The 18376-nt window shown below is 41.7% G+C and overlaps 1 protein-coding gene across 8 annotated transcripts in view; it reads left to right on the plus strand.

The window, feature by feature from the left end:
• The window catches only part of MLPH (melanophilin), a 122864-nt gene that overhangs the window by 36904 nt on the left and 67584 nt on the right, over positions 1-18376 (plus strand). For all 8 annotated transcript variants that reach the window (XM_077448243.1, XM_077448249.1, XM_077448245.1 and 5 more), the window contains 2 exons: positions 6141-6362; positions 16733-16860. In XM_077448243.1, the coding sequence (XP_077304369.1) occupies positions 6141-6362; positions 16733-16860 (350 nt within the window). The remainder of the gene's footprint in view (positions 1-6140; positions 6363-16732; positions 16861-18376) is intronic.

Raw genomic sequence — 18376 nt, forward strand, 5'->3', positions numbered from 1 at the left:
GGCTGAACATGCCTTGGGGATGTAGTGTCTCCAGTATGGACACTCCAGCCTCAGTGCTGCCACCTGCCATGCTTCCATGAGATACAATATTTAAATGATAGGTAGACAGTGCCTGCTCCTCCTTGACATTAATTCCTCCAATGAATATACCTGTGTGAGATTCTTATACATTTGATAACCTAGGATGAATTAGTATGGCATGTGTCTATGTATCATGATGATCCAGTCAATACATACACACATAATGGTTATGAACCAAATGACACATAGTATTAATGATATATCAATATAAAGTGACATTAATTAGCGTAAAAATGGTGCAGGTAATAAGTCCTTTTCTTGGTGCTAAAAAGTGCTATGGTGCTCCGTGTCCCAGCAGTGTTAAGTCCACCTCCTAGGAGTGGTGTAAGAATCCAAACTTAGCAGATGGGTTGGACTCCTTTTCCTTATGACAAAAAAATACTTTAGCGTGCCTGTAGGTCACTTGCTGGGGACTGAACCCAATGTTCTCTGATATCCTCCTGTGCCTCCTCTATAATGGTTATCCTCCAATTTGTGACTCTGGGGCTCCAGGAATAAACAGTATGGTAGGTTTAATGATAAAAAAACAGCTTCGAAAATATTTAAAATACTGTCATGATGACAGAACCGGTGTCACTGTAAAAACCATCAGCTTAAACTAGTGTAGAGATGTGGTCACAAAGCAGCTTGTAGTGTGCGTTCCATTCTCCTGGAAGTGACGTTTGCGAGAGTCAGTTTAAAGCGTTTCGTCATAGAGACGCAACGTTGGCAAAAGCTTTTCTGTTGGAAGGTCCGGTCGTGTGTGGGCGAGAAGAGAAGTTTCAGAGAGTACAGAGAAGTTTCTGTCATAGAGGTCAACACCAGTACATTTCTTTCTCCTGTACAAAAGGTACATCTTGTTAACCATTACTCTTAGTTCAGAAGATGTGTGAAACCAATAACTGTATACTGTGACATGAACTGTGCACAACTGGAAAAGGGTACAGTCCCAGTATGTTTTTATTCAGTTAAAGTGGAAGGAAACCCTGATGGGTTTTACTTACTTTTTTGTTCCCTGCATAGTAAAAGCATAATGTGCTAGTATGCATCGCATACTACCACATTATGTAAAACTTACCTGCAAACGGAGCTTGCGCTGTCCCCGCTGGAGGTCGCATGCATGTCCGCCCCTCTTCCTTCAGGGGCCGCGGACTCCAGCTCTGTGACTGGCTGTAGTCCTGTGATGTCACTCCCATGTGGGAGTCGCCAGTCACTGCACTAGCTAGTGAAGAAACGGGCAGGAGGGCTGTCTCTTCACAGCGCACGCGCTGATGATATCATCTGCACTGTTCAAAGTAAGTATCTCCTAGACGGCGCACATTTAGGAGATATTTACTGTACCTATGGGTAAGCCTTATTATAGTCTTGCCTATAGGTACAACTTGAAAATGGAGGTTTACAACCTCTTTAAAAACATAAAAAATTCACTTTGATGCTTCTCATTCCCTTTACGAGGCTTTTACAATATAAATCTATCAAGCAACTTAGAAGGCATGTTGAGACTTGTAGTTCTTTAACCATTACCTAAGACCCTCATAGAGTTTTGTTAAATCTGTAAATATCTAAAACCAACAATTAATCAGAATGTACAAGAACAAGTTCCTGGTGATAAAAATGACACGTTTGTGGAGAGAAAGAAAGTGCATTCCACAGCTCTCCTTCACTAAACTCATCCTACTAGCCAAACACCATAACTACTCCACCTTGCTCAAACCCAAAAAGCAAACAGCTCCTGGTATAAGCTGCAGAGAAAATGATTCATCATCTGGGAATTGTGCCAGTCCCAGACTGCTGCCAGAACCGTACCTCAACACAGTGAGCAGTGAAGCAATTTCCTTCAAATTCTCTTACTGTACAGAAGGACAAGCAATTATCAGCAAAAGAGTTTCAAGCATTTCTACATTTTTGGGTTTTATCCTTGAGGGGCAACCAGATTTCATTTTTATTAACTAACGTTTAGTGTATTTTCTGAAACTTAAAAAAAATACTTCTTGCTCATGTGCTGACTGCTGCAAGATGCCCCGTCGCATTTGAAGTGCATTCAAAATGGTTGTAAACAAAGCATATCCTTCTATAGTGTGTACTTGTCTGCTGCTTTGTTCCTCAGCTATCAGCATGAATCACTTCTGGCACTTTTTCCTGGTGACAGGGGACAAAAAGGTGACAGGGGAGGGATCTCTAGACGATCAAGAGCCTCAGCTCTGTTCCTGTGTGTTGTGTGAAGGTTGTGCTCCTTAACTCCAATTAACTGTCAGAACTTTTCTCACAGAGCTCTGCAGAGTGTAACTTCAGATATCCACCCCCATTTTTTTCTGACAGCTCAGACAGGCTTATATATTTTGGACTTTGAACAGATGTAGAGAAGAAAATACTACAAAAAATACTCTTTGCCCTTGTGCACACGGTCGGAAAATCCGACGGAAAATGTCCGATCGGATAATCCGACCGTGTGTGGGCTCCATCAGACTTTTTCCGTTCATTTGTAGAGAATTCCGATCGGACAAAGTGCCACGCATGCTCAGATCAAATTACAAGACCAAAGCTATTGGCTACTAGCCTGAACGTAGTCCCGTCGTACGCAACGAACGTCACAACGTTCCGAACAATTGGATTTTCCAACAACTTTGTCCGACCATGTGTATGCAACACCAGTTTCGGAATTTGTGACCATGTGTACAAGGGCTTTGATTGAACTCTATATAAGGATCCAGGATGTAGAAGATGCAATATTAGACCTCCTCTATTAACGGCACCTTAGATAGCCATAATCGAGTTTGGAAATTGTGAGATTTGATGGAAAATCTACTATCTTCTCTGGGCCAAAGCTCATTCAATGGTCTGTTGCAAAGTGGGAAACTGTTCTGTGGTCAGACGCCATGTCCTCTGGACTAAAGAAGAAAGCTTGTGTTCAGTGTTTAAAAGCCTGCATCTCTGATGGTATGGGGTTCATTAGTGTGTATGGGATGGGCAGCTTGCACATCTGGAATAGCAGCATCAATGCTGAAAGATATATCCAGGTTTAGAGCAGAATATGGCCCCATCCAAACAACATATTTCAGCAGAACAATGCTAAACCGAATATTGTATCTATGACAACAGTATGGCTTCTTAGTAGAAGAGTCTGGGTGCTTAAAGCGGTATTAAACCCAAAACCAAATTTAATATATTGTAGCTTACCAATCATTAGATGTGGTGACTGCATCAGTTTTCTTTGGCTTTTTCCCTCTGTTTTCAACTGGTGATCTGGCCAATTGCACACCTCCTGTATTAGTGATACACAGCTCTGGAGGAATGAGAACAGCAGGCAGTAGCATTGTTAGTCTAGGGCAGGGGGGCAGTGTTAAATGTATTAGCAACGTTAAATGTACTAACAAACTGAAGCCAAACTACAGCTCATGCTTTATAATCAGTTACAGCAAAACATTTTTTTCTTTTCGGATAAATGTTTTGCATGAACATATAATAGCCATTTTAATCACCCCTGGGTGTGAAGTGGTTTGTCTCATCCATGTAAACTGATAGATTCTGCTGGAGAGCTTGAGATTGTGAAAAACAACAGACTTTCTGGCTGGATCACCAAATGAAAAATAGAAGAAAGAAAGACTAAAAAAGGAAACTAATAGAGCCATCACATCTATGAATTGCTAAGCTGCAATATAATAAATGTTTGCTTTTGGATTTAATACTGCTTTAACTGCCCTGCCTACAGTCAAAAAAGTATCACTAGGACTAGGACATTAGAGCAGTTAGAATTTTAGATCAGGCAAGAATGGGACAACATTCCTTTCCCAAAACTCCTGTGTAGCACCCTCCTAATGTAGGATGTTAGGCAAATTACATTTTGGCTTTTTCTGTAGTCAAGGGAGCTGTAAATGTTTGTTTTGGTCTGTTCAAGGTTTCATAGGTTGGGAATTTGATTGCTTCCCTCTGCCCCTGGAAGAAGCTTAGGAAGAGAGATTAAAATAACCAGTCTCAATATTTATCATGTTCTGCCCGATTCCTGGATGGGAGTGTCAAGCAGGTGGCCTGGGGAGGTGATAAATAGTCTGAAACACTCGAGAGATTGTTCCTTTTCCCCAGGAGGGTTCCAAAGCCTGAGGGCTGATCCTCTTAGGTAGCCCATGGACTGTGTAGCTGTTCTTGAGACCTCATAAGTTTCAGGGGCGGGGGCCTGGACAGATCTCTTGAGAGGCTGGTTGTAGGACTTCTTCACAAAGTATCTGGTCTGGGGAAGGACTGCCTCCCTTACTGGACCATATTCGGACGCTGAGAGGTGACAGCTGTCCTGGGGACTTATTAGTAATGACAATGTAAATTGATGAAACTGACTCCTGGAGACTGTGCTTTTTGGGGATGTAAGTGCCATTGGTAGCTATGGACTGAGGTCTCAAAGTTTTGGCCATTGCCCGGTTCTCAGCTGGATCCTGGAGTGTGAGCCTCGAGAAAGAGTATCCCTGTGACTGTGCAACGTTCTGTAAATCACACTGGGCACCAGTAGTTGTGCAGCGGCACAAGGTAACCAAATGCCAAGAGAACTTGCCTCATGGTCACAGCTGTGAGGCCTTAGACCGTTCAATGTTCACAAATCACTTAAAGCGGAGTTCAAGCCATTTCCGTGTTTACTAAAAGTCAGCAGCTACAAGAAGTTTAGCTGCTGACTTTAAATAAACAGACACTTACCTGTCCCACGGTCCAATGATGCGGCCGCCCGAAGCCTCGCTTCTCTCCTTCTCACCAGGATGCCAGCATTGCAAGTGTGGGCACCCAACTGTGACAGCTTGCGACTTCACAGCCAGGTGCGCACTGCGCATTCTGAATGGCCAGGCAATCTTCTGGGACCTGTGACGTGTCCCATAAGATTGCAGGGAGGGAAGGGTAGAGGAGATCTCCCGCTTGGCACCGCGGCGCCTTGAGCGGAGTTGGGAGCTGGGTACCTGTCAAAACTAGGTACCCAGCCCCCCCCCAAAAAAAAAATGACATGCCAAACGTGGCATGTCAGGGGGTTTTGGATGAAACTCTGCTTTAAGAAGATTGTCCTATCGTAGCTATTTTCTAATTTGTTTTTGGAGCATCCCATTCCCTTAACCCATATCGTGTTTTTGAAGTTCTTCAAGCAATACATTTAAAAAAAATACAACCTCTAGACTTAGTTATTGGAGCCAGGGTGTATGGACTGAAACTTGTGGTGGTGGGTAGCCTCTGTACTATTAGGGAAGAAACAGCTATTATCAGCGGCCCCTGTAGGGATAGCACTACATCTGCAACTGGTCTCCTGAGTTCCCAGATGTTTACAGAGTGTTGATAAAAGAAGAGGGTGTGCTACACTGTGGTACACATGGCTCTGTCTCAACTTTTTGGAGACATGTTTCTGTCATCAATCATTTAAATATTTTTTCTTAAATGGTATTTTCCCAAATTAAACATGAAATAAAAAGTTTTTATGAGATTTTCAAATCATTGCATTGTGTTTTCATCTAGATTTACACAACATCAACCCAACTCTTTTGGAATTGGGGTTTTAATTTTGGGATGCAGTGCCATATGATCACCCATTAATCCTATTCTCTGAATATGTTTCTTTGTTAGAAGGAAGCTGAAATCACCTCTTGTGTAAAATCCATTGCTTAAGTGGGGTACACACTATGGGAAAATTACAGTAGAAGAAAAATTCTGTATGAGACAATATCGTTTCATTTCCATACAGTGTGTACAACAACAACTTTTGACATCCGATTCAGATTTTCCAAATGAAAAGGACAAACTCCAAAATGTTTCTCGTATGTGAACAGAACTAATGATTTTCATTTAATGTGTATTGTTGTCATATGTTTTTGTAAGGAATATATTGCATATGAAAGACTGCGCATGATTAAAAACAATAAACAACAAAAAAGCATTTGTCATATAAGAATTTCCGTGCAATTAGTGCCATTCTCGGTTTCGACCTGTGAAACATCAGGGAAAACTTCTTATAGTGTGTACTGGGCTCTACTCATAAAACATCTAACATTTTTTAACATGTTCCCCAGCATTGTTTGGACTCTGATTAAATCTGTAATTATCTGCTTTCTGATTTTCAGGGACTTGAAGTTCAAGGTGGAAAAAGAGAGCACGAAAAGAGAATTGCTGTCCAATGAAAGTCACCTGAACAACACTCACTGCATACACTGCTTGCAGCCCTTCCAGTTCTTGATCAATAGTAAGCGTCAATGCAAAGACTGCCAGCTCTTTGTGTGTAAAAACTGCAGCCGCTACAACAAAAAGGAACAAGGCTGGGTGTGTGACACCTGTAGGGCTGGAAGGTAAGTGACATATGTACTAGTCACAGGTCACTGATTTTAAGTGATCTTGTGCTTTATCCATGTTGCAATAGTTTCACCTTAATCCTTACACGGGACAATGGACTCTCCTCAAGTGACAGCACTGGTGCTTGGCCAGGCACTGGCACATGCTTCTCCAAACCTGGAAGTGACGGGTCTTGAATTGCTCACTTCCAAGAGGTAAACAGAGCTGTGCAGCCACTGTGCCATCAAATGCAGCCACTGTGCCCATCAATTGTCACCACTGTGCCCATCAAATGCCGCCGCTGTGCCCATCAAATGCAGCCACTGTGCCCATCAAATGCCACCACTGTGCCCCATCAAATGCAGCCACTGTGACCCCTGCCCACCCGTTGTCTGACCAGCACTTACCCCATCTTGGTGGCAGGTCAGGCAACGGCGAGCTGTGTCCTCGGTGTGTCTCTTCTTGCCTCCTGTTAGGTGTCCAATAGCAGTGCCTGTCCTTTCAGCCAATCAGGTGATGAGTATCAGACCCGCACAACCTGATTGACGGAGAGGTGGTTCAGTGTTAGAAAGCAAATATTAATTTGCTTTTCTAACACATCTGGGTGGACTCCAAGCGCAATGCTCGGCGCTCGGAGTCCACCTTTTTTTGAAGCCTATTAGAGCATATGGCTCTAATCAGGTGCTTCAAAAAAACACCCCTGCTGCTGTAATTCCGGCGCCTGCCACCCCTGAGCACTGCAGAACAACTGATTTGCTCATTATGATTCTGTTTCTTCCAGTCTAAGCTCAGCTTACAGAGATTGCAGGAGGCTTGTACCAGGTCAAATTTAGGTACTTACACTGCAGGCGTTTAAAACTACATTTAATGATGTATTGATGAATATAGGGCTGCATTCATGTGTGACTTTTATATCTGCCTAGAGCAGGGGTGTCAACTTCAATTTCATTGCAGCCCGCACTGGCATTATTGTTGCCTTCAAAGGGCTGGTTGTATCTGTCAGACTAGATGTCAGAAGCTACACACCCTTCCCTTAATTGTGGTGTCAAGATCCCCCCCTATCATCAGAAGTCAAAAGTCCTCTACCCTCTCTTACATGACAGTACACCCCCTTGCCTTGTGCTGCTGCTGGGAAGAAGGTGGGGGCAAAGTTGGGAAGCAAAAAGTGCAGGGACTGGAGGAGGACCAGAGGAGGGCTGGAGTCAGCTGCCAGAGTTTGCTGAATGATGAGACCAGGGAAAGCAGAGACAAGGGGGTGCTGTGGCTGCACGGAAGTCTGCAGGATTTGTAGGAGTCTTGTCCTCCTCTCTGCTGTTGACTGCTAAGATGGGGAAGGGGGGTGGGCAGAGACGAGCCTCTTTGCAGAAGCGTGGAGAAGCCTAGGATCTGGGAGAGGAATTCTGTTCTCCTCTCTAATGCCGGCTGGTGAGACAAGGTGGAGGCAGAAACGAGGGGGTTGCTGCAGTTGCAGGAGAGGTGAGATGGCCACATGAAATGGCCTGGAGGGCTTAATTTGGCCCATGGGCCTTGTGTTTGACACATGTGGTCTAGCTTTAAAGTGAAAGTATGTTGTAAGATGTACTTATAGTGGCAGGACAAGTGCAGGCATCTCCCTGTCACTTTCTGCTTTTCTTGATTCCATTTTAATAGCAGAATGTGATGGTCTGTCCCACATAAAAGGAAAATATAATGTTCCATAACATTCTGAGCACATGTTTATTAGGGAAATAGCCAATAACACGTCGGCTCCATTCACACTTGTACATCTCCAAAGTTGCATCGACTTTGGAGTGCAACTTTGATGTAACTTTGGATGGCCGCAACTTGGTTACAACTTTGGCTTGGACCAGTGATAGTAGGCAACTGTTGCACACAAGTTGCATTGTATAACATTCAGGTACGACTTTCATGCAAATTCTGAGGGTTAACATTGAAATCTATGTCCATGTTCAAGTTGCATGGAAGTTGGACCAAAGTAGTGCATGAACTACTTTGAAGTTGCTGCAACTTTAAGTTGCGCATATGTGAATGGGAAAACATGGAGAACGACTTGTTATGTAACTTTGATGTCCAAAGTTGTATGACAAGTTGCACAAGTGTGAATGGAGCCTTAATGCCTTCTTATCTAATCGTAAACCTTCCCTTACAACACCTTCATTAGTGGAATTTGCATTCAGCTGCTATAGAGGGATTTTCAATTATCAGGGCAGGTCCTCCTGAAGTTACACTTAAAACAGGAAACACCATAAGCACAACATTTACTAGTGATTATGATTCTGACTTAAGCATGCCTTTAAGAATATAATTTGCTGCCACATAGATTGATGCTAGAACACTGAACAATGTAGGCCCCTCTAACCTTCTATTTCACGCATACAGTGTTTGGCAGGCTACATTTGAACTCCTTAGACCATTTTAACTGAAGAGAATATGAAAGCAAACAATGTTAATAATAAGAGAAAAAAAGAAATGGAAAGAAAAGAAAGTAGAGATTATGCTAATATTATATAGGCCGGGTGCACACTATACTACACAACAGTAGTATGACTTTCATCCTACTTTGCTCTGCGACATCAGTCCTACATTGGTCCTACATTTGTCCTACATTGGTCCTACATCCATCCGACTTGAACAGGATACTAATTTGATCCAACTTTTGCAGATAGTATGACTTGTCCTTTGACCAATCAAAACTAACACACAATGGGAGGGGCTACTGCAGGGGGGCAGGAAATAACACAATGTCGGATGCCAAAGTCAAATGGTTAGGACAAGCATCCGACTTTGATCCTACTTCAATGATAGTCAATGGGCTGAAGTAGGATCAAAGTCGGACCAAAGTAGTACAGGGAGCATTTTCAGGCTGGGTTCACACTGGTACGACAAATACTCCGACATTGGGAGATCATGTCGCATGACGTGTGAAAATCAATGTTTCCCTATGGGAGCCATCTTAACTGATCCGACTTTGAAAATGCTCCCTCTACTACTTTGGTCCGACTTTGATCCTACTTCAGCCCATTGACTATCATTGAAGTAGGATCAAAGTCAGCTCCTTGTCCTAACCATCCAACTTTGGCATCCGACATTGTGTTATTTCCTGCCCCCTGCTGTAGCCCCTCCCATTGTGTGTTAGTTTTGATTGGTCAAAGGACAAGTTGTACTATCTGAAAAGTCGGGTCAAAGTAGTATCCTGTTCATGAAAGTCGGATGGATGTAGGACGGATGTAGGACCAATGTAGGACCAATGTAGGACTGATGTCGCAGAGCAAAGTAGGATGAAAGTCGTACTATATAGCACATATAGCACATATGGTGGATGAAATAAATATATGTTGTACTCAAAAGTACAAAATATATTTATTTAATACATCATATGTGCTATATCGTTGCTATGCCAAACCAGCCAATGTAAAAAATGTCAGTAATACTATTTAAACTACCACAATACTGATATACCCCTTTTTCTTTAATAGAAATAGAACAGCAAAGAAGAAGAATATATATATGTCAAAAATATCCTCCACCCCCCTGGTTTTCCAAAACATGTTGGGAATCTTGGTTCATGCACGGCATTGACTTGACATTTAGTTTGGACCTGTGATGTGTTCCAAATATAGCAGCTGTTTTTTCTATTTGCAATGTGTTTCACTCATTGTTTATAGGTGGTTTTTGTATATACATATATTGTTGTCAATTTTTGTAACAATAAAATGTATAGTTTTTTTTATATATCTTATATTATTTGGTGTACCCTGTTCTAAATGCTCTCTTTGTCCGCAATGTCCCTGGGGCACTTCATCCAAACATATCTATAATTGGAAATGGGAGTAAAGGTATTCTCGCGCCAACCTAGGTGCCCTATAAAAGAAAATTGTGGTTGCAGCAAAACACCGGCAGGGGTACTAACCCTCCCCAAAGTAAGTGATAATGAATAAAAGTGGTGTTGCGCTCCGGCTGAATAAATGTGATAAACTAAAATAAACTAGCTAGTACCTTGGTAGCAGCAGGAAGGTAAGAGATAAATGTTAAACTACGTGTTTAAATAAACTCAGACAATGTGCGTAACCTCTTGGGTGCAATACATCAAATAGTGCATTTAACAAAAAACACACTTAAATCGGGTGATATACAAAATCCTCCATATAGAATCCAAAATATCAGTGAAACAACGTGCAATACACATAAATTAGTAAATTATATAGTGTAAAGAACAAAAATAAAAATAAAAATAAAATACCTCTATTAATAGAAATGATGCTAAAAATAACGAATGAGATGAAATTTATAAATGCTAAAAGTGCAACTTTAAGAGGTGCAATAAACAGTGATGATTAATCAAAAAATGCACATAGTGCTAGTAATAATATTTGAACTCCAAACACAGTGAAGATGTGCTCTAAAACAAGGCTCCAATGTAGCTATTAAAATAAAGTTCACTATAATCATGCAAAAAAATGTCCATTCAGTGGTAAACAAAACGATATCCTGCGTGCCCGGAAAAAAACGGGGGGTGAGTTCCACCAGTGCTCCTGTGCGTATTGTGTCCTCACACTAGGTGCAGTAATTACCTTACCTTACTGCTGTAGGGTAAACAGCACTCCCAAAACAACACTTGTTATCCGCTGGTGTGGGTTCAATAAGTAGCACAACTCTAGACACTCATTCCACCGTAGGCACGATGTATCATGCAGAGAAAACAAGGGGAACACTCCAATGGTGAAGTATGTATTCACAATTTTATTTAGATACAAAACAAAGCTTGGGTACTCACATTTAAAACGAATAAAAATATGCACAATAAAACGAACGAGCGCCACGTTCGTACTTCCGGACGTCACTTCCGGTGTCCTCACTAACCAATTGCGTTCCTACGCGTATCGTCATGTGACTTCATCATCGTCATGTGACTTCCCTGATGAAGTCACATGACGATACGCGTAGGAACGCAATTGGTTAGTGAGGACACCGGAAGTGACGTCCGGAAGTACGAACGTGGCGCTCGTTCGTTTTATTGTGCATATTTTTATTCGTTTTAAATGTGAGTACCCAAGCTTCGTTTTGTATCTAAATAAAATTGTGAATACATACTTCACCATTGGAGTGTTCCCCTTGTTTTCTCTGCATGATACATCGTGCCTACGGTGGAATGAGTGTCTAGAGTTGTGCTACTTATTGAACCCACACCAGCGGATAACAAGTGTTGTTTTGGGAGTGCTGTTTACCTTACAGCAGTAAGGTAAGGTAATTACTGCACCTAGTGTGAGGACACAATACGCACAGGAGCACTGGTGGAACTCACCCCCCGTTTTTTTCCGGGCACGCAGGATATCGTTTTGTTTACCACTGCATGGACATTTTTTTGCATGATTATAGTGAACTTTATTTTAATAGCTACATTGGAGCCTTGTTTTAGAGCACATCTTCACTGTGTTTGGAGTTCAAATATTATTACTAGCACTATGTGCATTTTTTGATTAATCATCACTGTTTATTGCACCTCTTAAAGTTGCACTTTTAGCATTTATAAATTTCATCTCATTCGTTATTTTTAGCATCATTTCTATTAATAGAGGTATTTTATTTTTATTTTTATTTTTGTTCTTTACACTATATAATTTACTAATTTATGTGTATTGCACGTTGTTTCACTGATATTTTGGATTCTATATGGAGGATTTTGTATATCACCCGATTTAAGTGTGTTTTTTGTTAAATGCACTATTTGATGTATTGCACCCAAGAGGTTACGCACATTGTCTGAGTTTATTTAAACACGTAGTTTAACATTTATCTCTTACCTTCCTGCTGCTACCAAGGTACTAGCTAGTTTATTTTAGTTTATCACATTTATTCAGCCGGAGCGCAACACCACTTTTATTCAATATCTATAATTGGGATGTGACATAGAGTGTTGGGCCTCCCAAATATTCCTAGTTAGTTTCCTCTTCTTCTTTTCGTTTTGCAATATGTTTTATATAACATCTACTTCATGTATAACAACAAACAAAACAGAAAGGGAAAGTGGGAAATCAATTGTTCAACAACTCTATTAAGGGCTCATTCACGTCAGAATGCAGTGCGGGAAACTTGAGTTCCTTGAGCATTTCCCACGCTCAAAATGTTCAAAATGCACCGGGTGTGTGATCCTCTGCAGGTGTCAGTATAATCCTAACAATACCCCAAACACAGATTTGTGATTAGGTGCAGCGTGTTTTGTAAAGTGCAATTTCAGCTTGTTCAAAGGAATTATTCAAAGGATTCAGGTGTGAACAAGCCCTCAAAAAATATCTTCATCCCATCAATGATTATTATGAATTACTGTATCTGACTTCCTATCTCAGGAACCACCTCTCCTTATTTCTTGTCCTGTTGTCATAGATTGTCGAGGAGACAGGAAGTGAGGGGAAATCTCCCCAATAGGAAATAGTCAGAAATAGTATTTTTAATAAAGGTGCTTACTTTTTCTAAGGCCGCGTACACACGTTCGGAATTCTCGTCGGAAAAAGCTCTGATGGTTTTCCCGACGGAATTACGCTCAAGCTGTCTTGCCTACTCACGGTCACACCAAATTCCAATAGTTTAGAATGCAATAATGTACAACACGTATGACGACACTAGAAAAATTAAGTTCAATAGCCAGTAGCCAATAGCTTCCATCTCGTAGTTTATTCTGAGCATGCGTGTGTCGGAATTGCATACACATGATTGGAATTTCCGATAGAAAGTTTTCCATCAGGAAAATTGAGAACATGCTATCAATTTTTGGCTAGCGGAAATTCGGACAGCTAAATTCCGATGGATCATACACACGGTCGCATTTTCTGATGAAAAGCTCTCATCTGTCTTTTTCTGGCCGGAATTCTGATCGTGTGTACGCAGCATAAGTCTACCTAAACAAAAAATAGACTTGGCTGGAGATGGGCTACTTTTCCCAATAAAGACTTAAAAATATTTTGCCCGCAATAACAGTAGCTTTTAACTGCAAAAAAGCAATCCCCCCCCCCCCCCCCCCCCCCCCCCGCAAGAGTGAAATAAGCACTTTGAATGGAGATGTAATCCTGGGTAGAGTACAACAGAGAGGAAACAGATGTACACACTGCAATAGATTAGATAATGTAATGTTTATTAGTAATTGAGCATATTAGTATTTTATCCTCACGTCCTGGAAGAGAGCTCATCTTTAGGGGTGGTTAAATATTACAGAATATGTCATAGTTAACAAAAGTTTAACAACATGAGGGTTCATGTAGCCTTTTAAAGGGCAGCCTGACCCCCTCCTGCATTAATGTGTAGTCAGCACAGAGGTACAGCTTCCTCCCCCACTCTCTGCCCTGGCACTACTAACTGATAGGTATGCAAGTGTGCTGAACAATGGATGTATACACTCACCAGACACTTTATTAGGTTCACCTTGCTAGAACCAGCTTGGACTCACTTTTGCCTTAAGAACTGCCTTAATTCTTCATGGCATAGATTCAACAAGGTGTTGGAAACATTACTCAGGTAGGCTGTGAGGTTTAAATGAGGGTCAATTGGTACTACGGGGCCCAAAGTGTGCCAAGAAAATATCCCCCACACCAGTGTACTATTACATCACCAGCCTGAACCATTCATACAAGACAGGATGGATCCATGCTTTAATGTTGTTTACCTCGAATTCAGACCCTACCACCATCTGAATGTTGTAACTCATCAGACCAGGCAAAATTTGTCCAGTCTTCTATTATCCAATTTTGGTGAGCCTGTGCGAATTGTAGCCTTAATTTCCTGTTCTTATCTGACAGGAGTGTCATCTGGTGTGGTTCCCTTCTGATGTAGCCCATCTGCTTCAAGGTACAATTCAGAGATTGTATTCTGCATACCTTGGTTGTATTGAGTGGCTATTTAACCACTTGACAACTGGGTTCTTAAATCCCCTTCCTAACCAGACCAATTTTCAGCTTTCGGTGCTCTCATACTGTGAATGACAATTACTCAGTCATGCAACACTGTACTTATATGAAATTGTTGTCCTTTTTTTCACACAAATAGAGCTTTCTTTTGGTTGTATTTAATCACAGTCATTTGACAGAGCGATCACACGGTAAACAGCCACTACCAGAGGCTGTTTACCGTGATCTGTGATGTGCCGGGTCTTCCGGACCCGGCAGTCACCGATGTTTGCAGGAGCGCACCCCAGGGGGTGCGCGCGAGAGCAAGATTCTGGGAGGACGTCCATGGACGTCCACCCAGAAAAACACGACTGTGTTGTAGCCGTCAGCAAGTGATTAAGTTACTGACATTCTATCATCTCAAACCAGTCTGCCCATTCTCCTCTGACATGTGACATCAACAAGGCATTTTTTTCGTCCACACAACTGCCGCTCCCTGGACTTTTTTCAGACCATTCTCTGTAAACCCTAGAGATGATTGTGCGTGAGAATCCTAGTAGATCGGCAGTTTTTTAAATACTCAGACCAGTCCATCTGGCACCAACAACCATGCCACATTCAAAGTCACTTAAATCCCCTTTCTTCCCCATTTTGATGCTCGGTTTGAACTTTAGCAAGTTCTCTTTACCACGTCTAGATGCCTAAATGCATTGAGTTGCTGCCATGTGATTGGCTGATTAACAATTTGTGTTACCAAGTAATTGAACAGGTGTACCTAATAAAGTGGCCGGGGAGTGTATGTTGTATGGATGGTTAATTCATTACTGAATGATCAGCTTTTGTGAAAAAAAAAAAAAAAACCTCCACCTAGTTACAGTCCAATAAACATTACTTCACCCTATATGACCTCTCTATATACTGTAACTTGTATCTTATTATAATAAAATAAAACATACAATTTGCAGAAAATCAGAGTACGTAATCCATTACAGCACAGAAATAGGATACATCTCTCTAGTTAAGAGACTTTTGGAATGGCTTTTGTTATTAGGACCCCAAGAACTCTGCAAGCAGTCTATCCAGTTCTTCCTGTTCTAAAATAAGCAATTCTCATGAAAGAATCACATCAAGTGTGTAAAAGTTTACTGATGATGAAACGAAGCGTAGTTCTGACTATTCTTTGATCTCAATATGGTTTTCAATAAGACTTTGGGGTTGATTTACAAAAGGCAAAACCACTTTGCACTACAAGTGCACTTGGAAGTACAATCGCTGTAGATCCGAGGGGGACATGCAAGGAAAATAAAAAACAGCATTTTAGTTTGCACATGATTGGATGATAAAATCAGCAGAGCTTCCCCTCATTTTAGATCTCCCCCCTCAGATCTACAGCGACTGCACTTCCAAGTGCACTTATAGTACAAAGTGGATTTGCCTTTCGTAAATAACCCCCAGTGTGCACTGTCTGGATAATACCTGCACACAAAGGGGGTTATTTACGAAAGGCAAATCCACTTTGCACTGCAAGTGCACTTGGAAGTCGCTCTAAATCTAATGTCGCATACACGCGACCGGACTTTTCGACGGACTATGTCCGACGGAATGAATCCATCGGATATTATGCTCGTGTATGGGCTCCAGCAGACTTTTTTCCCCCAAAAGTCCGACGGACCTAGAAATAAAACATGTTTCAAATCTTTCCGACGGACTCGAGTCCGGTCGAAAAATCAGTTCGTCTGTATGCTAGTCCGACGGACGAAAACCAACGCTAGGGCAGCTATTGGCTACTGGCTATGAACTTCCTTATTCTAGTCCGGTTGTACGTCATCACATTAGAATCCGACGGACTTTGGTGTGCTTGTGTGTGGCCAAGTCCGTTCGTTCGGAAAGTCCGTCAGAACTCCGCCGAAAGTCCGTCGGGAAGACCGTCTGGCGCTGACCTAGTCCATCAAAGTCCTGTCCTGTGTATATGGCATAAGGGGTTGATCTGAAATGAGTGGAAGCTCTGCCAATTTTATCATCCAATCAGGTGCAAGCTAAAATCCTGTTTTTTTTATTTTCCTTGCATATCCCCCTCGGATCTACAGTAACTTTGCAGTGCAAAGTGGATTTGTCTTTAGTAAATAACCCCCAAAGTTTTTTGTTAATAAATACGCTTCAAAAGAAAATCAACACTGAATAATTTATATAGCTGTGAGTGTGGTACTAGATTAGAGTCTGTTGGTGTTTTTTAGGTAAGTTTTTAACCTCCTTTCCTTTCCTGTTTGGCTCCTTTTCTCAGAATCTGCACCCCAATGTTTTTTTGTCTAGAGGAGCAGTTCCTGCTGCAATATAGATACAGGGAGAGGAGTTGGGTTCAGTATTATATAATTAAAATATCTCCTGTGTCTGTTTCTACAATTGCAATACACTGCAGTTTCTGTATGTGTAAACACTCAGGAGAAGTTTGTTAACGCACTGCATTCATTTTTTCTTTTAAATGTATTGTCTAAAGGCTCCTTGATATTTTGCAGGATGGTGAAGATCGGGTCCCATGAATGGTATTATGACCATGTCCGTTCGCGCTTCAAGCGCTTTGGCAGTGCCAAGGTAATGCGCTCATTATACTTGAGGCAACAGTCTGATCCAAAAGGAGGATCAGGTAAGATTAAATCTATAAAAGACTTAGTTAAAGTGGACCTTCAGTCATTTTTTCCATCTATTAAAGTGATTGTAAAGTAATTTTATTTTTTTTAAATAACAAACATATCATACTTACCTCCACTCTGCAGCTAATTTTGCATAGAGTGGCCCCAAACCTGCTCTTCTAGGGTCCCCCAGTGGCTTTTGTGGCTCCTCCCCACATCTGATAACCCCCTCAGAGAAGCGCTTCCCCAAGGGGGTTATCTTTTGGGCGTGCTCCCGAGTCCAGCATTCGGCGTCCATAGAGGCTGAATGCAGGACTCGGCCCCGCCCCCCAGCGCTCGTGTCATTGTATTTGATTGACAGCAGTGGGAGCCAATGGCTGCGCTTTTATCAATCTATCCAATCAAAAGCTGAAAATCAAGGGCAGAGAGACAGCGTGGCACCGCCGGGTCAAGTTTGAGAGTTCGGGTAAGTAAAAGGGGGAGGGGGGCTGGTCACTGACAGGTGTTTTTTCACCTTAATGCATAGCATGAATTAAGGTGAAAAAACACGAAGGTTTACAACCTCTTTAAATCTTCCGTCCTTGTTGTTTTAACTTTGGATAGTAAAACATATTTTTTTTTTCGACCAGTAAATACCTTTATACAGCCCACTTTCTGTTTCTTGTCTGGTAAAAAGCCTAGACTTATGACATCATACACAGCTCTCTCTCTCACTCTCCTGAAATTTTGCCAGGAAGGAAGGGGGGATGAGTCATAAGAGGGCCAATGAAAGTTGCAGAGCTGGAGGTGGGCCTCTGTGTGTCTGTGTAAATCCAGAAAGTGAACAGGCAGCTGCCCACAGTTAGAATGGTTGCAGCCAGAGGGTGATTTTTGAAGCTTATTTGGCAAGTACAGAATCACAGTATACATAAATTATTTAAAGTGGTTGGAGGGAAGCTTCAGAATGAAAAATATGTTTTTATTACAAATTATGTGAGCAGACTGCAGCTCCTCTTTAAAAAGTGCAGATATTGCTGCAGTTGTTGTCTTTTGTGATGTTTACAGAAATGCAAGGGGCAAAGTCAAACTTGTTTTCTGCCCCTTACCAATAAAAAGACCTGCATTTTCCCTACGCCTAAAGCCCATACACACTATTAGATTTTTTGCAGATATTTGTCTTCAGATTGACCAAAACCATGTAGTGCAAGGGCCTGCCTGATTGCATACAAATTGAAACTCTTAGTTGTACACACGGTCGGACATTCTGACAACCAAATCCGTTGGATTTTGTCCGACGGATTTTGTCCGAAACTGTTGCATACACATGGTCGGACAAAGTTGTCGGAAAATCCGATTGTACATAACGTGATGACGTTATTTCGTTACGACGGGACTACATTCAGGCTAGAAACCAATAGCTTTGGTCTAGGAATTTTATCTGAGCATGCGTGGCACTTTTTCCGTCGGAGTAGGCTACACATGATCGGAGTATGTCTGATCGGAGCATGTTGTCGGAAAATTTTATAGACAAGTTGGAAAACTTGGTCCGTT

Source organism: Lithobates pipiens, unplaced genomic scaffold (genome assembly GCF_037356315.1).
Source record: "Lithobates pipiens isolate NorthernLeopardFrog02 unplaced genomic scaffold, aLitPip1_a1.2 Scaffold_22, whole genome shotgun sequence".
Taxonomy (NCBI): domain Eukaryota; kingdom Metazoa; phylum Chordata; class Amphibia; order Anura; family Ranidae; genus Lithobates; species Lithobates pipiens.